The 17,378-nt window shown below is 47.0% G+C and overlaps 1 protein-coding gene across 2 annotated transcripts in view; it reads right to left on the bottom strand.

Annotated features, from left to right (window-relative positions):
* c8hxorf58 (chromosome 8 CXorf58 homolog) overlaps positions 1-16,474 on the bottom strand; it is a 59,467-nt gene extending 42,993 nt beyond the window's left edge. The window contains exons 1-4 of one of the 2 annotated variants that reach the window (XM_072514038.1): positions 16,295-16,474; positions 14,587-14,900; positions 6,219-6,346; positions 928-1,027 (exon numbers count right to left, since the gene is read on the bottom strand). In XM_072514038.1, coding sequence (XP_072370139.1) covers positions 928-1,027; positions 6,219-6,325 — 207 coding nt within the window. In that variant the 5' untranslated portion in view covers positions 6,326-6,346; positions 14,587-14,900; positions 16,295-16,474. The remainder of the gene's footprint in view (positions 1-927; positions 1,028-6,218; positions 6,347-14,586; positions 14,901-16,294) is intronic. The other variant, XM_072514037.1, reaches the window with a different exon arrangement.
* Positions 16,475-17,378: the final 904 nt, after the last annotated feature.

The raw sequence follows: 17,378 nt of genomic DNA, 5'->3' as shown, positions 1-17,378 counted from the left end.
ATCCTGACTCCACAAAGCCTATCCACCGCCTACAAGACATAAATCAGGAGTGTAATGGAATACTCTCCACTTGCCTGGATGAGTGCAGGTCGAACAACATTCAAGAAGCTCAACACCATCCAGCCCACATGTTTGGTACCCATCCGGTGCCTCCAGTTAGAGGACAACTGCAAGCAAGATATGAAGATGGTGGACATTGGCTGATGACTGGGAGACAGTCGCTGATTGCTGTGCCTTCTGGAAGCTGACTGTTTGGAAGGGCATTGAAAGAGGTGAGCAGAAACAAAAAGCTGAGAAAAGGGTGCAGAAAAACCAGGGCACCTCCTCAGCGTACTGTCCACTTCATAGGATCATAGAATTTACAGTGCAGATGGAGGCCATTCAGACCATCGAGTCTGCACCGGCCCTTGGAAAGAGCACCCCAGTAACCTCACCTAATCTTTTTTTTTGGGGGGGGGCACTAAGGGTAATTTAGCATGGCCAATCCACCTAACCTGCACATCTTTGGACTGTGGGAGGAAACCAGAGCACCCGGACGAAACCCACGCAGACACGGGAAGAACGTGCAGACTTCACACAGAGAGTGACTCAAGCTGGGAATCGAACCTGGGACCCTGGAGCTGTGAAGCAACACTGCTAACCACTGTGCTACCGTGCCACCCCTTCTGCAGCAAATGTGACACAGGTTGCCAGATACCAGATTGGGGTTGCTGAATCACACTTAACACAGATTTGAACATACAGCGCAAACTATTGTCTCATGAGATGGAAGGTTGCCACCACTGGAGAACTTCTCATGTGAATATCAGTCATTGATGCAGCAGTCCTTAAAAATTCATAAAACAATAGTAATAGACTTAAAGAGAAAACTTTCTCCAGTTCTCCATTATTAATAACCTACAGAACAGCTTCAGCTTTCATACTTACGGCTGCACAGATTGTGTGCTTGAGTAGGCGAAATAGCTGTTTATTTCTGTAAGAACACCATGATGTCTGAATAACTCTAGCTGCAAAATCTGGATCAATTCTGAAAGACAGAAAGTAAAGATCAGCTGGTACATGTTAGAAATTATTTATCAAAACGGACACCTACTTGAGAGATTCAGTAGTACAGACAAAGTAAGGAATACTTTAATCTGATATAATTAAAGGCGCAAACTTTTTAAAAATTTGTTCATGGGATGAGCATTGTTGAAGGCCAGCATTTATTGTCCATTCCTAATTATCCTGGAGAAATGGTAGTGAGCAACATCCTTGAACTGCTGCAATCCATGCGGTATAGGTACATCCACAGTGCTGCTGGGGTAGTGGGAGGCTTCCAAGATTTTGACCCAGCAGCAATGGAAGAACAGTAATTTATTTCCCTCAGGATGCTTTGTGACTTAAGGGGGAATTTGCAGGTAGTTGTGTTGCCATGTTCTTGCTGCCCTTGTTATTCTAGGTGGTAGAGGTTGCATGTTTGAAAGGTGCTGTCAAAGGAGCCTTGGCGAGTTGCTGCACTGCATCTTGTAGATGGTACACACTGCTGCCACTCTGTGCCTGTCTTGGAGGAAGTGAATACTTACAGTGATGTATGGGATGGTAATCAGGCTTTGCTTTATCCTGGATGGTATTGAGCTTCTTGTGTGTTATTGGAGCTACACGTATCCAAGCAATAATTCATTATTGATTCTTCCTTTCTCTAATTATGTCTCCTCCTTTGCTACTGTACTGTTCTAAAATGGACAATCTCAGGAATTATCTATTCCTTTGCTCCTATCTCCAAGACAAATGGTGGGAGCCAAGATAAAGAAAAAAAGGTAAACGGAGAATGATAGCCAGAGAAAATATAGTCTAATCTATTTCTGAGATTATGTTTATTAAAACTGTATAGATCGTGGTTAGTATTGCAAATACTAATTTATTCCTGACATTTTGGTGGGCCAATTGATTTACTTGTTACAGTGTGAGCTAGAAATACACAAAGCTTTGTGGACAAAGGCAAGAGTCATTTCCCTGAACCGAAGAGCACAGCAGCTTAAACATTAAATATCATGCTCCGACATGAATAAATACAAATCTATAATACCATCTAATAGCTAAAACCAAAATAGGTATAAAGCTTTGACTCCCAGACTTCCTACTTCCTACCTCATTTTCTGTAAAGACATCAACCCATTTTCAATGTTTCTCCATCAGCTGTATTTCCTCTGATAACATCGCTTACCATACCAGAGCTTCCAAAGCATTTGACTGAAGATTCCCCTCCACCATGGTAACAGGACCTGATACTGGGCTTGTTGCAATTCCCATGCTTGTCTTTAGTCCTTCTTTTCCTCACTCTTTTTTAAATTTGTTCATGGGATGTGGGCATCGTTGCTGGGCTAGCATTTATTGCCCAGACCTGAATGCAATTGAAAGTCAACCACATTGCTGTGGATCTGGAGTCACACGTAGGCCAGACCAGGTAAGGACAACAGATTTCCTTCCCTAAAGGACATGAGTGAACCAGATGTTTTTTTCCGAAAATTGACAATGGTTTTGTGGTCACCATTAGATTTGTCATTTCAGATTTTTTATTGAATACAAATGTCACCATCTGCCATGCTGGGATTTGTACCCAAGTTCCTAGAGCATTACCCTAGGACTTTGGATTACTCGTCTAGTGACAGTATCACTACGCCACTGCCTTCTCTGCCTCTATACCACCATTATACGGTCCCTCATCTTCATCTTCCAACCCACCAGCTTTTGTGCTCTGTGGACCACCTTTAGCCACTTAAACATATCTCAACACCAAACATATCTTGCTCTCTGCTCTTCATCTTGCAAAGGAAAATGATTCCTCTATGCTGCGTTGTCTCACTCACTGTAACATCATTCCTATCACCAGTCCTCTTTCCCAGGTACCTCCCATTCAAACTCAGAAGATGAAATATCTAGTTATCTCACTCCTTCCACACCACTGTTCATGGTCCCAAGCACTCCTTCCTGATTAAACAGCAATTTATTTGCACTTCCTCAAACACAGTTTAACATATTTACTGCTCATGGTGCAGTCTCCTTTGTAATGGGGGGATCAAATGTAGTTTAAGTGACTGCTTTGTTTAACAACATCGTTTGCAAGTGTGACTCTGAGCCATTACTTGCCCCATTAATTCAACTACCTACTCAGGTGGTTGTAAAAGATCCTGAAACACAATTTCAAAGAAGAACAAGGGAGTTATTCCTGGTGCCCTGGCTAATATTTATTCCTTCAGTCAACATTATAAAAACAGAAATGGAGGAGGATTTCAAAAGATGGGACATGTTACCGCTCTCGCTGGCGGGTAGAGTGCAGTCGGTCAAAATGGTGGTCCTTCCGAGGTTTCTGTTTGTGTTTCAGTGCCTTCCCATCGTGATCACTAAGGCCTTTTTTAAGAGAGTAGGCAGGAGTATTATGGGGTTTGTGTGGGCGAATAAGACCCCGAGAGTAAGGAGAGGGTTCCTGGAACGCAGTAGGGACCGAGGAGGGTTGCCGCTGCCAAACCTGGGGAGCTACTACTGGGCAGCAAATGTGGCGATGATCCGCAAGTGGGTTATGGAGGGAGAGGGGGCGGCATGGAAGTGGATGGAGATGGCGTCCTGTAAAGGAACGAGCCTGGGGGCGTTGGTGACGGCACCGCTGCCGCTCTCGCCGACAAAGTATACCACAAGCCCGGTGGTGGCGGCAACATTAAGGATCTGGGGCCAGTGGAGACGGCACCAGGGTGCAATGGGAGCATCGGTGTGGTCCCCGATCAGGGGTAACCACCGGTTTGTCCCGGGGAAGATGGACGGGGGGTTCCAGAGCTGGCATCGGGCGGGGATTGGAAGAACGGGACGTTTGCGAGCCTAGGGGCACTGGAGGAGAAGTTCGAGTTACCCCCGGGAAATGCCTTTATATATATGCAGGTGAGGACTTTTGTGAGGCGACAAGTGAGGGAATTCCCGTTGCTCCCGGCACAAGAAGTTCAAGATAGGGTGATCTCAGGTGCATGGGTCGGGGAGGGCAAGGTGTCGGAAATACACCAGGAGTTGAAAGAAGAGGGGGAAGCGCTGGTAGAAGAGTTGAAGGGTAAATGGGAGGAGGAGCTGGGGGAGGAGATCGAGGAAGGTCTGTGGGCTGATGCCCTAGGTAGGGTTAATTCCTCCTCCTCGTGTGCCAGGCTCAGCCTGATACAATTTAAGGTGGTCCACAGAGCGCACTTGACGGGGGCGAGGTTGAGTAGGTTCTTTGGGGTGGAGGACAGATGTGGAAGGTGCTCAGGGAGCCTGGCGAACCATGTCTATATGTTTTGGTCATGCCCGGCACTGGAGGGGTTCTGGAGAGGAGTGGCGGGAGCCTGGGAGGGTGGATGAGCAAGAGATAACATGAAGGGTTGGGGAAACTGGCACGTACGGGTGAGGGCCAGTGTACAAAGCTGTGTAAATATATCATTTTGCCATGTATATATCTTGCTCTGCGCGATTTCTCGTTTTTTTTTGTTACGGGGGGGGGGGGTTATTGTTTGTAAGGGAGAAAAATTGTGTTAAAAAACTTTAATAAATATATATTTTTAAAAAAACATTATAAAAACAGACTAACCGTCATGATCACATTGTTGTTTGTGGGAGTTTGCTGTGTTCTGCTTCCTACATTATAACAGTATTTCAAAATTGCTTCATTGGATGTAAAGGGCTTTGAGACATCTGGTGGTCATGAAAAGCATTATAAAAATACAACTCTTTCTAAGAAACAGGACCTCATTGTTCTATTAAGCATTTTGCAGACTCTGACCTTAATAATGTCTTTACCAACTTCTGAATTTAACTGTGGCTCCCACTGTCTCTTTGGCAGGCTATGCTAGTGATGTGGGATAGGTTTGCCTGTGGGTGGAGGTACAGTTTAATGCTTGCGTTGGGGATCTACCTGGGTTGGTCTCCTTGTTTGGTGTCAACTTGTCCTTTTTCCCCCCCAAGCCCCTGGACTACTAAAGCCTGCTTCATTTTCCCGTTCAAACCAGCCTCATCTCTCTTTTCCTTTGCAATTCACAGATTCTTTATGACTCATAGTATTCTTAAGTATTAATTGCTTCCATTAGGCCTCATGCGAATATCATTTCTGCCATTTAACCATCTGTGGGTTTTCATTAATGCATTCTAAACTATTCTACTTCTCTCTTGCGCGTGTGTTTACTACCTTCCCCTTGTTCTGTTCCTTTTAAGATGATATTCATTTGCAACATCTACTAGTTGTAGTGAAGGATCGTGTCCATTCTGCGCAAACCCAGGAAGGATATATTGGCTTTGTATAGAAAGTGCAGCATAGATTTATCAGAATGATACTTGGACCCCAAGGTTTGAATTACAAGGAGAGATTACATAAAACCAGAATTACATTCCCTGGAATTTAGAAGGCCTGCGAAAACCGGCAGGGTCGATACAGATACGTATTTTGCTCGTTGTAGAATCTAGGACTAGCCTAAAAATTAGAGCCAGACTTTTCAGTAGGGAAATTACAAAACACTTCTACAAAGAGTGGTAGAAGTTTGGAACTCACTTATGCAAATAGCAGTTGATGTTAGATCAATTGTAAATTTAAAATCTGACATTGATAGATTAAGGGATCTTGGGCAGAATATGTAGTTCAGTCACATCAGCCATCTGTATGGTAATGGCACTGAATGGCATGCTAAAGGAAATGGCACATTCCTGTTCCTATGAACTCATTTGTTCTCTATACAAATGCTGTCTGGTCTGTGTTTCTGACATTTTAAAATTTTTGTTTATGGATTTTATAAATTATCGCACCTTTTTGTTTTTTAAGTGGAAGGTGAACTGGCAGCACATAAATTGAACGAATTTAAGCAAATCATATTTGGTTCCTTATTATGCATATAAGATTATGCAAATACATTTTTTATAATTGTTATAATAATCTAAAACGACAAATAAAGAAAAATTCAGAGAGGTAATTAAATAAATGCACAGGCAGACAGCAGATTGGAACTCTGATAATGTAAAAAGAGAAACAGGGAAAGTGATGGGTCATAACTATCAAAGCAACCGAAAGAGGCATTCCTTGGTGTGAGAGACAAGTATTTTTGCATTAACCCAAATATTTCTATACTCTCTTCTCATAACCCATTGATGTTATTTATGTTAAACGTAAAATAACGCAAATCAAAACATCTGAGTCAATTTATATTGGTAATGAAAAATATTTGTGAATTACTTACATCTTTGATTCAGATGTTTGTGTGTGTGATGCTATTTCTTTATTATTCTGTAACAAGCAATCATTTTGCAGACATGGAAGTGAACTCTCCAGCTTAATGGGATCCATAATTAGTATTTCAAAGTAATTCTGAAGACACAAAAAGGAGCGAAGATAACTATCACATATTTACCGTCTGTATCATTATTAAGTAATGCTTTTAGAAAGTATTTGATGCATCAATACTGTATCAATATGGTATAATGACTAGGCACTTGATCATTTTCACATACCATTAGTTTCACAAGAGGAAGATCACATGTTTAAAAGATTACAGTTTCTATCACAGCATATTAAAGATGTGTTAATTTAAATGTGCTTTTTGTATAGTACGATGTATAGACATTCTTACGTTGGTTAGACCACATTCAGTTCTTGTAATGATATGCAGACCGACATGAAACTAAGGGGTTAATCAGAACACCTGGCTGTGGCACGACCATTAGAGGGCACTACACAACTCATTGTAAAACCAGACACACACTAGACTCTCCCTCTCACTCCTGGCAGGGACTGTAGAATTAGCACCAGAATAGTTTAGATCTCAGGCTGGGTCACCACATGTGGCCTAGATCCCAGTTTTAGAGTTAGTCATTATCACTGAGTTATTAGAGTAGGATTAGCAGAGTGTCGAACACACTTATCCAATTGTTGTTACTGAATAAATCCTTTCAACTTACTTCAAGACTGGAGTGTCTTTCAACGTCATCTATGGTCAGTAGCAACTTATGTTAATCAAACAGCATAACATAACATGGTACCGGGATTGGCTGCTGCATCTACCTAGGTAAATTCAGTACGTTTAGGGAAACAATCAAGACAGCTATTCACAACAGAAGCATTCGGAACGACCCTGTCGAATCCAGGCACAATGGACAAGCTCCTCATCACCTCAGGACCAACGGTTACCTTAGTGATAACTGGTGCTTGTTTAAACAAAAATTCCAACTGTATGTAGAGGCGTCTAATTTAACAAACATGACCAATGCTTGGAAAATAGCTCTCTTATTGACTACTGCTGGTGATCACGCGTTAGAGATCTACAACTTGTTTAACTATACAGATGGGCAGGACAAAACTAAGTATGAAACCATCATTAAAAAATTTGATAGCCATTGCGAGGTCCAGGAAAATGAAATCTTTGAGCGCTACGTTTTTAAGAAAAGGATGGAAGGAACAAATAAATCCTTCAACAGTTTTTTCATTAACCTCAGACTGCTAGCCTAATCTTGTAACTTTGGTGCACTGGCTGACTCGATGATCAGAGACCAGATAGTTTTTGGAATCCACTCTGATCCTCTCAGAGAGCAACTACTAAAGCTCAAACACACGACTTTAGAAATCGCCATTGAAATGTGCACAGTGCATGAACACTCAAAAAAATCGCTACCTACAGCATAAGAGTGCTGAACATGGTGAAAAAGCCTCCCTCGCGGCCGAGTGTGTCCAGGCCATCTCCCGATTGCAGCGCCCCCATGTTTCTGACGGCAGCCATCTTGCGTGCACGAATTCGGGCCCTGCACATGCGCAGTACAAGAAGAAGTATGAAATGCCCGCGAACCGCTCCGCGCAGGCGCACCACGAGCCAAGGTATGAAACGGCCGAAAACTGCATCACGCATGCGCGAAGACGCACGGAATGTCATGACGGTGACGCGATGACAAATTGTGGAACTTTAGAAAAAAATGCCCTGCAACCGGTAAACATTGTCTTAACTGTGGGAAAAGTAATAATTATGCTATCCAGTGCAGATCTGCATCTCAATTCAGAAATCAAAGACCGCTCTTAGAGTAGAGTCGCATCAGATGTGTGCAATTTCAAACGGATGAGTCTGATCAAGGTAGTGCAACGGATCCAGATGAGGAATACCTGGATAAACCATTCCAAGTGGGAATCATCACCAAGTTTGAAACCTCCGCACAGAACACTTCGAAAGTGAAGTTAATCCATGCCATTGACGCTGAAGCTGAATGGAACACAGTGTTAACTGTAAACAACTGCCCCATTAAGTTCAAACTGGACACAGGTGTCTCCGCTAAGCTGATCTCGAAGCTCAACTTTACGAAGATCAAGAACGCTTCCAAAATCCTTCCAGCTGCCTGCCAACTCCAGGACTACAATGGCAACACGGTCTCCTCACTGGGGTCATGCCATTTAGCTGTATCCAACAAAGACAGGGAGGCGAGCCTGGGGTTTGAGATTGTTCAGCCTGACAAGTCATCGCTGTTAGGTGCACAGGCCTGCAAGCAACTGAACCTCATTCGAAGAGTCCACACCATGACGTCTTCTCATTACGCTCTCTAGACCAGCATTGACGGAATACTGGAACAATATCCGGATGTCTTCAGCGGCATGGGCATTCCATATCAATATCAGATTCTGCTGTGTGCTGATGCAAACCAGTGGTTCACCCACCCAGGAGATTGCCCGCTCCCCTGAGGGAACGGTTAAAATCAGAACTTGTGAGTCTTCAGAAGAAGGGCATCATCTCCAAAGTCACTGAACCACCTGGCTGGGTCAGTTTGATGGTGTGCGTCAAAAAGCCCTCAGGGGACTTAAGAATCTGCATCAACCCCAAGAATCTCAACAAAACATCATGAGGGAACACTACCCGATCCCAAAAAGAGAAGAGATCACAAGTGAAATGGCACATGCGCGTTTCTTTACCCAGCTAGATGCATCCCAAGGATTCTGGCAAATCCAACTAGAAGAATTCAGCAGAAACTCTGCACCTTCAACATGCCTTTCGGCAGATTCTGCTACAATCGAATGCCATTTGGGATCATCTCGGCATCTGAAATCTTCCACCGCAGCATGGAACAGATGATGGAAGGGATAGACAGAGTTCGTGTCTACGTGGATGATGTTATCATCCGGTCCTCGACTCCAGAGGAACATGTGTCACGGCTGAAGAGGGTATTCAGATGCATACATGAGCATGGACTCAAGTTAAACAGATCCAAATGCAGCTTTGGAATGTCCACGCTCAAGTTCCTGGGCGACCAGATATCGGAACACAGTGTATGCCCCGACACGGACAAGATAAAGACCATTGAAGCGATCAAGGTCCCCGAGGACAAGAAAGCAGTACTTCGCTTCCTTGGAATGGTGAATTTTTTAGGCAAATGTATCCCAAATTTGCCCACACACACGTCTCTACGACAACTGATTAAGAAGTCCATCTCTTTTGAATGGAAGACAGAACATCAGAACGAGTGGTTGGAGTTGAAGGCAAAGCTTACCACTGCACCCGTTTTAGTGTTCTATGACCCTGATCATGAAACCAAGATTTTGACTGCTGCCAGTCAGGATGGCATTGGAGCAGTTTTGCTGCAGAAAGATAACAGCTCGTCATGGGTCCCAATAGCATATGCATCACGTGCAATGACACCGACAGAGACTCGGTCCGCTCAAATTGAAAAGGAGTGTCGAGCCTTCTCACAGGCATTTTGAAATTTCAGGATTATGTCTACGGCCTACCAACATTCACCGTTGAAACAGACCACAGACCTCTGGTACACATCATACAGAAGAACCTTAATGACATGTCTCCTCGGCTATAGAGAATTCTGTGGTAGTCGGTATTAGAGGTATTATGGTACCCCCCCCCCCGTGACCGACTCCGATGCATCCCCCATCCCCCCACACGCTTGTGTTGTGAGACTGCCAGGCAACCCCGGGGGACCCAGTTGCTATTTTTGCGGGCAAGCCTTGCACCTCGGACAGCGCTGTCCGACCCACTCATCCCTCTGCAAAGGATGCGGCAAAAAGGGCCACTTCGTGGCGGTATGTCAGGCCCGGGCGGTCGCTGCGGTCTCCGGAGGCGAATTGGGACCGGCACCACACCCCTCTCCACGGGTCACGTGCGGCCAGCGGGCGCCGCCATCTTCCTCCTTCAGGGCCACATGTGGCCTCCAGGCGCCGCCATCTTGTCTCTAGGACACCACGTGTGATGGATAGGTGCTGCCATCTTGTGCACCCCCAGCCATGTGTGACCAGTGGGCGTCGCCATCTTGGTTGGACTCTCAGGACCCCGACTCGGATGACCACACACCGTCCGAGAACATCCAACTTCTGCCACGACTAGCCTCGGTGACCCTGGACCAGCCTCGTACCCGAACACTCTCGACTGCAACGACGACCGTGCTCATCAATGGGCATGAAACATCCTGTCTGATCGACTCTGGGAGCACGGAGAGCTTCATACACCCCAACATGGTAAGGCGCTGTTCTCTCCCTGTTCACCCAGTTAACCAAAAAATCTCCCTGGCCTCCGAGTCTCATTCAGTGGAGATCAAGGGGTTCTGCATAGCGAACTTCACGGTCCAGGGAAGGGAGTTTAAAAATTACCGGCTCTACGTCCTTCCCCACCTCTGCGCTGCCACACTCCTAGGGTTAAATTTTCAATGCAACCTCCAAAGCTTAACCTTTAAATTCGGCGGCCCTATACCCCCCTCACTGTCTGAAGCCTCGCGACCCTCAAGATCGATCCGCCTTCCCTGTTTGCGAACCTCACCCCGGATTGTAAACCCGTCGCCACCAGGAGCATACGGTACAGTGGCCACAGACCTTTAGTTGGTCGGAGGTCCAGCGATTACTGAGGGAAGGTGTCATTGAGGCTAGCAACAGTCGCTGGAGAGCTCAAGTAGTGGTTGTAAAGACGGGGGAGAAGCATAGGATGGTCGATTATAGCCAGACCATCAACGGATATACGCAGCTTGACGCGTACCCTCTCCCCCGCATATCCGATCTGGTCCACAGGATCGCTGCATACAAGATCTTTTCCACGGTGCATCTAAAGTTTGCCTACCACCAGCCCCCCATCCGCCCTAGCGACCGCAAATACACTGCTTTTGAAGCAGATGAGCGGCCCTACCACTTCCTAAGGGTTCCCTTCAGTGTTACTAATGGAGTCTCGGTCTTCCAACGAGAGATGGACCGAATGGTTGACCGGTACGGTTTGCGGGCCACGTTTCCGTACCTCGATAATGTCACCATCTGCGGCCACGACCAGCAGGACCACAACACCAACCTCCGAAAATTCCTCCATACAGCAAAAATCCTTAATCTCACATATAACAAGGATAAATGCGTGTTCAGCACCGACCGTCTAGTCACCCTCGGCTACGTAGTGCATGATGGAGTTATAGGCCCAGACCCTGAACGCATGCGCCCAAGGCCCTGAAACGCTGCCTGGGATTTTTCTCTTATTATGCCCAGTGGGTCCCCAACTATGCGGACAAGGCCCACCCGCTAATCCAATCCACGGTTTTTCCCCTGTCGACAGAGGCCCGTCAGGCCTTCAGCCGCATCAAAGTGGACATCGCAAAGGCCACGATGCGCGCCATCGACGAGCCCCTCCTCTTACAAGTCGAGCTCCGGCGTCGCTCTGGCAGCCACTCTCAACCAAGCGGGCAGACCCGTGGCCTTCTTCTCACGCACCCTCCACGCTTCAGAAATCTGCCATTCCTCAGTTGAAAAGGAGGCCCAGGCCATAGTAGAAGCTGTGCGGCATTGGAGACATTACCTGGCCGGCAGGAGATTCACTCTCCTCACTGACCAATGGTCGGTCGCCTTCATGTTCGATAATGCACAGCGGGGCAAGATAAAGAACAACAAGATCTTACGGTGGAGGATCGAACTCTCCACCTACAACTATGAGATCTTATATCGTCCCGGGAAGCTAAACGAGCCTCCTGATGCCCTATCCCGTGGCACATGCGCACAAGTGGACCGCCTCCGAGCCCTCCACGAGGACCTCTGCCATCCGTCGGTCACTCAATTCTTCCATTACATTAAAACCCGCAACCTGCCCTACTCCATCGAGGTCAGGACAGCCACCAGGAACTGCCAAATCTGCGCGGAGTGCAAGCCGCACTTCTACAGGCCAGAGAAAGCGCACCTGATAAAATCTTCCCGTCCCTTTGAACGCCTCAGTATGGACTTCAAAGGGCCCCTCCCCTCCACCAACCGCAACACGTACTTCCTGAACGTGATTGACGAGTATTCCCGGTTCCCATTCACCATTCCCTGCCCCGACATGACCGCAGCCATCATCATAAAAGCCCTCCACAGTATCTTCACGCTGTTTGGTTTCCCCACCTACATACACAGCGATAGGGGGCCCTCCTTTATGAGCGACGAACTGCATCAATTCCTGCTCCGCAAGCACATTGCCTCAAGCAGGACAACCAGTTACAACCCCCGGGGAAATGGACAGGTAGCGAGGGAAAACAGAAAGGTCTGGAAGACCATCCTACTGGCCCTACGGTCCAGGAATATCTCAGTCTCACGCTGGCAGGAGGTCCTCCCAGATGCCCTCCACTCCATCCGGTCATTGCTGTGTACCACGACCAACCAAACACCTCATAAACGTCTCCTTGTCATCCCTAGGAAGTCCTCCTCCGGGACCTCGCTCCCAACCTGGCTGGCAGCTCCTGGACCCACCCTGCTCCGCAAACACGTGCGGGCGCACAAGTCAGACCCATTGGTCGAGAGGGTCCATCTCCTCCACGGTAACCCTCAGTACGCCTACATGGCGTACCCCGACGGCCGACAGGATACGGTCTCCATACGGGACCTGGCGCCCACTGGATCCCCACACACCCCCACCACCAATCCCACCCTCCCTCCCACCGGCGCACCCCACAGCCGCCCCCTTCCCAGGTAGATCGGTCCTCCCACTGGTCCCGTCTCTGGGTGATGAAGCTGCCCAAGAAGCCGAAGCCACGCTTCCGGACCCACAGATGCCCGAGCCGGTGCCTGCATCACCACCGAAGCTACGACGATCGCAGAGGACGACCAGGGCCCCCGATCGACTAATTGCTCCATTCTGAACTGTAAATAAATTTTATAAATAGTTGCGATGTAACGAGGCAAAACCACTGTACTGATGTATACCGGGTACCTCCATAACCTTAACCTCTACCACTGTGTAATGCGAGGCCACCACCCCTGCCGGACTCTTTTTTTAACAGGGGGTGAATGTGGTAGTCGGTATTAGAGGTATTACGGTACCCTGTAATGCTGTAAGACCATTGGTGTAGGAGGTACTGTTTTCATTGGTTAAGCCTGACTGCTGGTTCCGCCCAGTAAGGCGGAGTATAAGAACCCGTGTCTCCCCAGCAGCTGCCTTCTGTACCCACGCTGCTGGGGGGAAACATCTAGTCTAATAAAGCCTTCAATTGTCTCCAATCTCGCTTCTGGAGTTATTGATCGAGCATCAAATTCTACTTAAACTTAGAAGGTATGACTTTAATCTTATATACACGCCTGGCAAGGATCTCATCATTGCCGACGTGTTGTCTCGCTCAGTCACTGCACCAAGTGAACCACTAGTGATGATCCGACAAATTGAAGCCTCGGTACAAATGTACACAGACAACTTTCCTGCAACGGACGAAAAGATAATTCTCATCAGAGCAGAGACGGGCGCAGATCCCTTGCTGCAACGAGTAATTCACAACCTAAACCATGGGTGGCCAAAGGGGCAATGCCCACAATTCTACAACATCAATGACGACCTGACAGTGATTCCGCTGCGTCTCAGGCCCATGGTACGTTGTCAGATCCACGAGGGCCACCTGGGCATAGAAAAATGCAGACGAAGGGCTCGACAAGCCGTCTACTGGCCTGGCATCAATTAGGACATCACGGACATAATCTTGAGCTGTGAGACTTGCCAGAAGTTCCAACGAGCGCAGTGTAAGGAGACTCTGCAACCACACAACGTGGAAACCTTTCCGTGGTCCAAGGTAGGTATTGACCTCTTCCACTCCAATGGTCGTGACTACGCACTGCTCATAGACTACTACTCGAACTTCCCTGAAGTACTGAAGCTGTCTGACCTCACCTCACAAACCATGATCAAAGCATGCAAAGAGATCTTCTCTCGTCATGGCATTCCAAACACGGTTATGACTGACAATGGACCATGCTTCCACAGTCGAGAATGGCCCGCGTTTGCAAATTGCTACAATTTCAAGCATGTCGCCTCTAGTCTGCACTACCCGCAGTCCAACGGCAAGGTTGAAAAGGGGGTGCACATAGTCAAACAGCTCATCAACAAAGCCTTGGATTCGGCATCCGACCTTCATTTAGCACTACTCTCGTATCGTGCTGCTCCCTTAGCATCTGGCATGTCATCGGCTCAACTGCTGATGAACGGGGACCTGCGAACAAGGCTTCCGGCCAACAACTGCCTAATCCCGATCTCCTACCGGTGATACACAAGATGCGATGGCTTTGTGATGGTCAGAAGCATCACTGTGACAAACAGGCAACTGATCTGGACGCGCTATCTCCAGCAGACACCATCAGAATCAGAATACCTGATGGTGGCTGGTATGCTCCAGCTGTTGTTATTCGACAAGCTGCACCCAGATCCGATGCGATACAAACGGCTGATGGTAGCATCGTCCGCAGAAATCGAAAGGCACTTCAGAAAATATGGCCGCCACTGATCGCCCCTTCACTGCTGTTTGCTGAGGCAATCCCTCAAGACATCCTGACCGACGTTTCCACTGGTCGTGAGACACACAACGATCAAGCCACCAACGTCTCTGCCGCCACCTCTCAGGTCATCAAGGACGAGGCAGAAGCCTCAAAGACTGAACCCGTGAACATTTTCTCTTCCCTGTTTGCTCTGTATATAACAAAATTGTACATATCATATCATTATATTTAGCTTTGTCACATAATTTCCCTAGTACCACACCTGTAATGTAAAAAGACAAAGGGGGAGATGTAATGATATGTAGACTGACATGAAACTAAGGGGTTAATCAGAACACCCGGCTGTGGCACGACCATTAGAGGGCACTACACAACTCATTGTAAAACCAGACACACACTAGACCCTCCCTCTCACTCCTGGCAGTGACTATCGGATTAGCACCAGAATAGTTTAGCTCTCAGGCTGGGTCACCATATGTGGCCTAGATCCCAGTTGTAGAGTTAGTCATTATCACTGAGTTTCTAGAGTTAGATCAGCAGAGTGTCGAACTCATTTATCTAGTTGTTGTTACTAAATAAATCTTTTTAACTTTCTTCAAGGACTGGAGTGTCTTTCAACGTCGTCTATGGTCAGTAGCAACTTATGTTAATCAAACAGCATAACATAACAGTTCCATGTGCGGTCTTGGGTGCTCCATTATAAAGAGATATCACAGCCAAAGAAAGCCTATAATGCAGTTTTATCAGGATAATGTTAGAGTGGAAAACTGTAGATCTGAGAGGAGATTTGAGTTACTGCAACTATTTCCACCACAGCAGAGAATACAAAGATGAGGTTTGTAAAGGTTAAGAGAAAGATTAAGAGAAAGACCATTTCCTCTACTTGGGGTGTAAATGATGAGAAGGTTACTAATTGGGAGAGGAATTATGACAAATTCCTTTGCAGAGAATTGTGGTAGCATATGATGATTTGTCACCAGGATTGATTGAAGTAGAACTCATTGCAGTTTTTTAAAAAGGAGTATTTGAAGCAGGGAAAGAGAGAGAGCTGTGGGAATGGAGTGGGTTAGTAACAATAGTTCTGATTCCACTATCAAAGAGCAAACACAAACATCATGGCTAACCTACCTCTCCTGTGGTGTAAGCTTAAATTGTTTTCTGGTCCTTTGCAACTATTTCACATTATAACAGGCTGTAGAATAGCACTTTGGGTCAATCTGAAATAATCTATAACTAGCTGAAGCAAACTCTTTGCAGGATAAGGCAGGGAGTGGGGCCAGGTGGTTTTATCTTCCAGAGAGCTGGCATGGACACAATAGCCCAAATGGCATCCTGTAATGTAACTATTCAACGATACTATAAAAGGATATAGACTGCACCTATGCAGTGTAGTGCCTATGAAAGGGGTGTAACTTTTCATGCCTTGTTTTCATGTTCAGCACCAATGGTACGGATCCCATATCGCCCGAAAGGGGGAATAGTAAAAATAAGCTGTGAAGGTGGTAGAGGTTTGGGCCACCATTGACCCTGAAACATTTCACCAAGTGACTATGTTACGTGCTATTAACACAGACAGACAAATACCTTGATGCTGTTTTTCTTGAAGATGTTTACATTTCAGGCCAGACACCTGGAGACAGAAGGTCCGACCAAATGGCGATGGATTGGTTCGGGTTTCTCAGGCTGGCACTTTCTTTGATGCTGGGCCCAGCTGCTGAATTTTGACGCTCCGACTCCAGGCCGCCCGGTTCCCCCCTCACCGGGCCGGTGTGCCTCCCCCCCCCCCCCCCCCCAAAAACAGGAATTCCGGCCAAATTACAGAACCGACAGCGTCGCCACGCGTCTCGGGAAAGGAAAAAGACCGACCACTCGGTTCCAAACAAAGTTGCTCCCGAGTCTTGGTGCCGGTAACTGCAGCCGGATCGAAGCGACTCTCCCTCCCACCCGGAGGCCGGAAAGCCAGCACAGCGTCTCCGTTACCAGGCAACAGCAGAGGGAAAGTGAGCGGGAGAGAGAAAGACAAATAGCTGGAGAAGCAAAGAGGGGGTGAGAGATAGACGGGGAGTGAATGAGAGCGGAAAGCAAAGAAGGCGCAACAGGAAAGGAGAAAGGTGGAGACTGAGGAGGTAGGTAACCTCAACACACTCACTTCTACTTGGGGAGATGGACGGGTGTGTCTCCAGCAAATTCTCTACTTTGGCACAACTGGTGTTGAAGTGTCTCCGGGAGGCCAGATCAGTGACATTGTGCTTGGCCCGCTACTAATCCTTCTGCACAGTGGTGCAAATGTAACCTTGGATTTTCTAGGAGGTCCCCCACCCCAGCTTCGATTTTGTATTTATCTTGTCCATGTGCCAGTATTCTGAAGTTTATAATGACTACACGCATTGTCTTTTCATCTGAAAAGTGACTGCTAATTTATTTGAAAACGTCAAAGGCAATAGTCAAAATGATGATTTATTAACAAAGGAAGAACTTTGTATTTCCTCAACTCCTCGGCTTACTCTTAAGTTCCTTCATTACCTGGGTCCTGGCACTCCATAGCTGCAGGTTCACATCCTCTGCCCCCATCGGGTCTGGGTGGTGTGGTGGTATGTATTAGGGGTAGTACGGTACCTGTGAAGCCGAGAAGCTATTGGCTGACAGGTCCCGGGTCCTGGTTGGATCT

The sequence above is a fragment of the Scyliorhinus torazame genome, chromosome 8 (genome assembly GCF_047496885.1).
Source record: "Scyliorhinus torazame isolate Kashiwa2021f chromosome 8, sScyTor2.1, whole genome shotgun sequence".
Lineage (NCBI taxonomy): Eukaryota > Metazoa > Chordata > Chondrichthyes > Carcharhiniformes > Scyliorhinidae > Scyliorhinus > Scyliorhinus torazame.
Note: the sequence above shows the minus strand (reverse complement) of the source record. Positions and strands in the feature narration are given on the sequence as shown.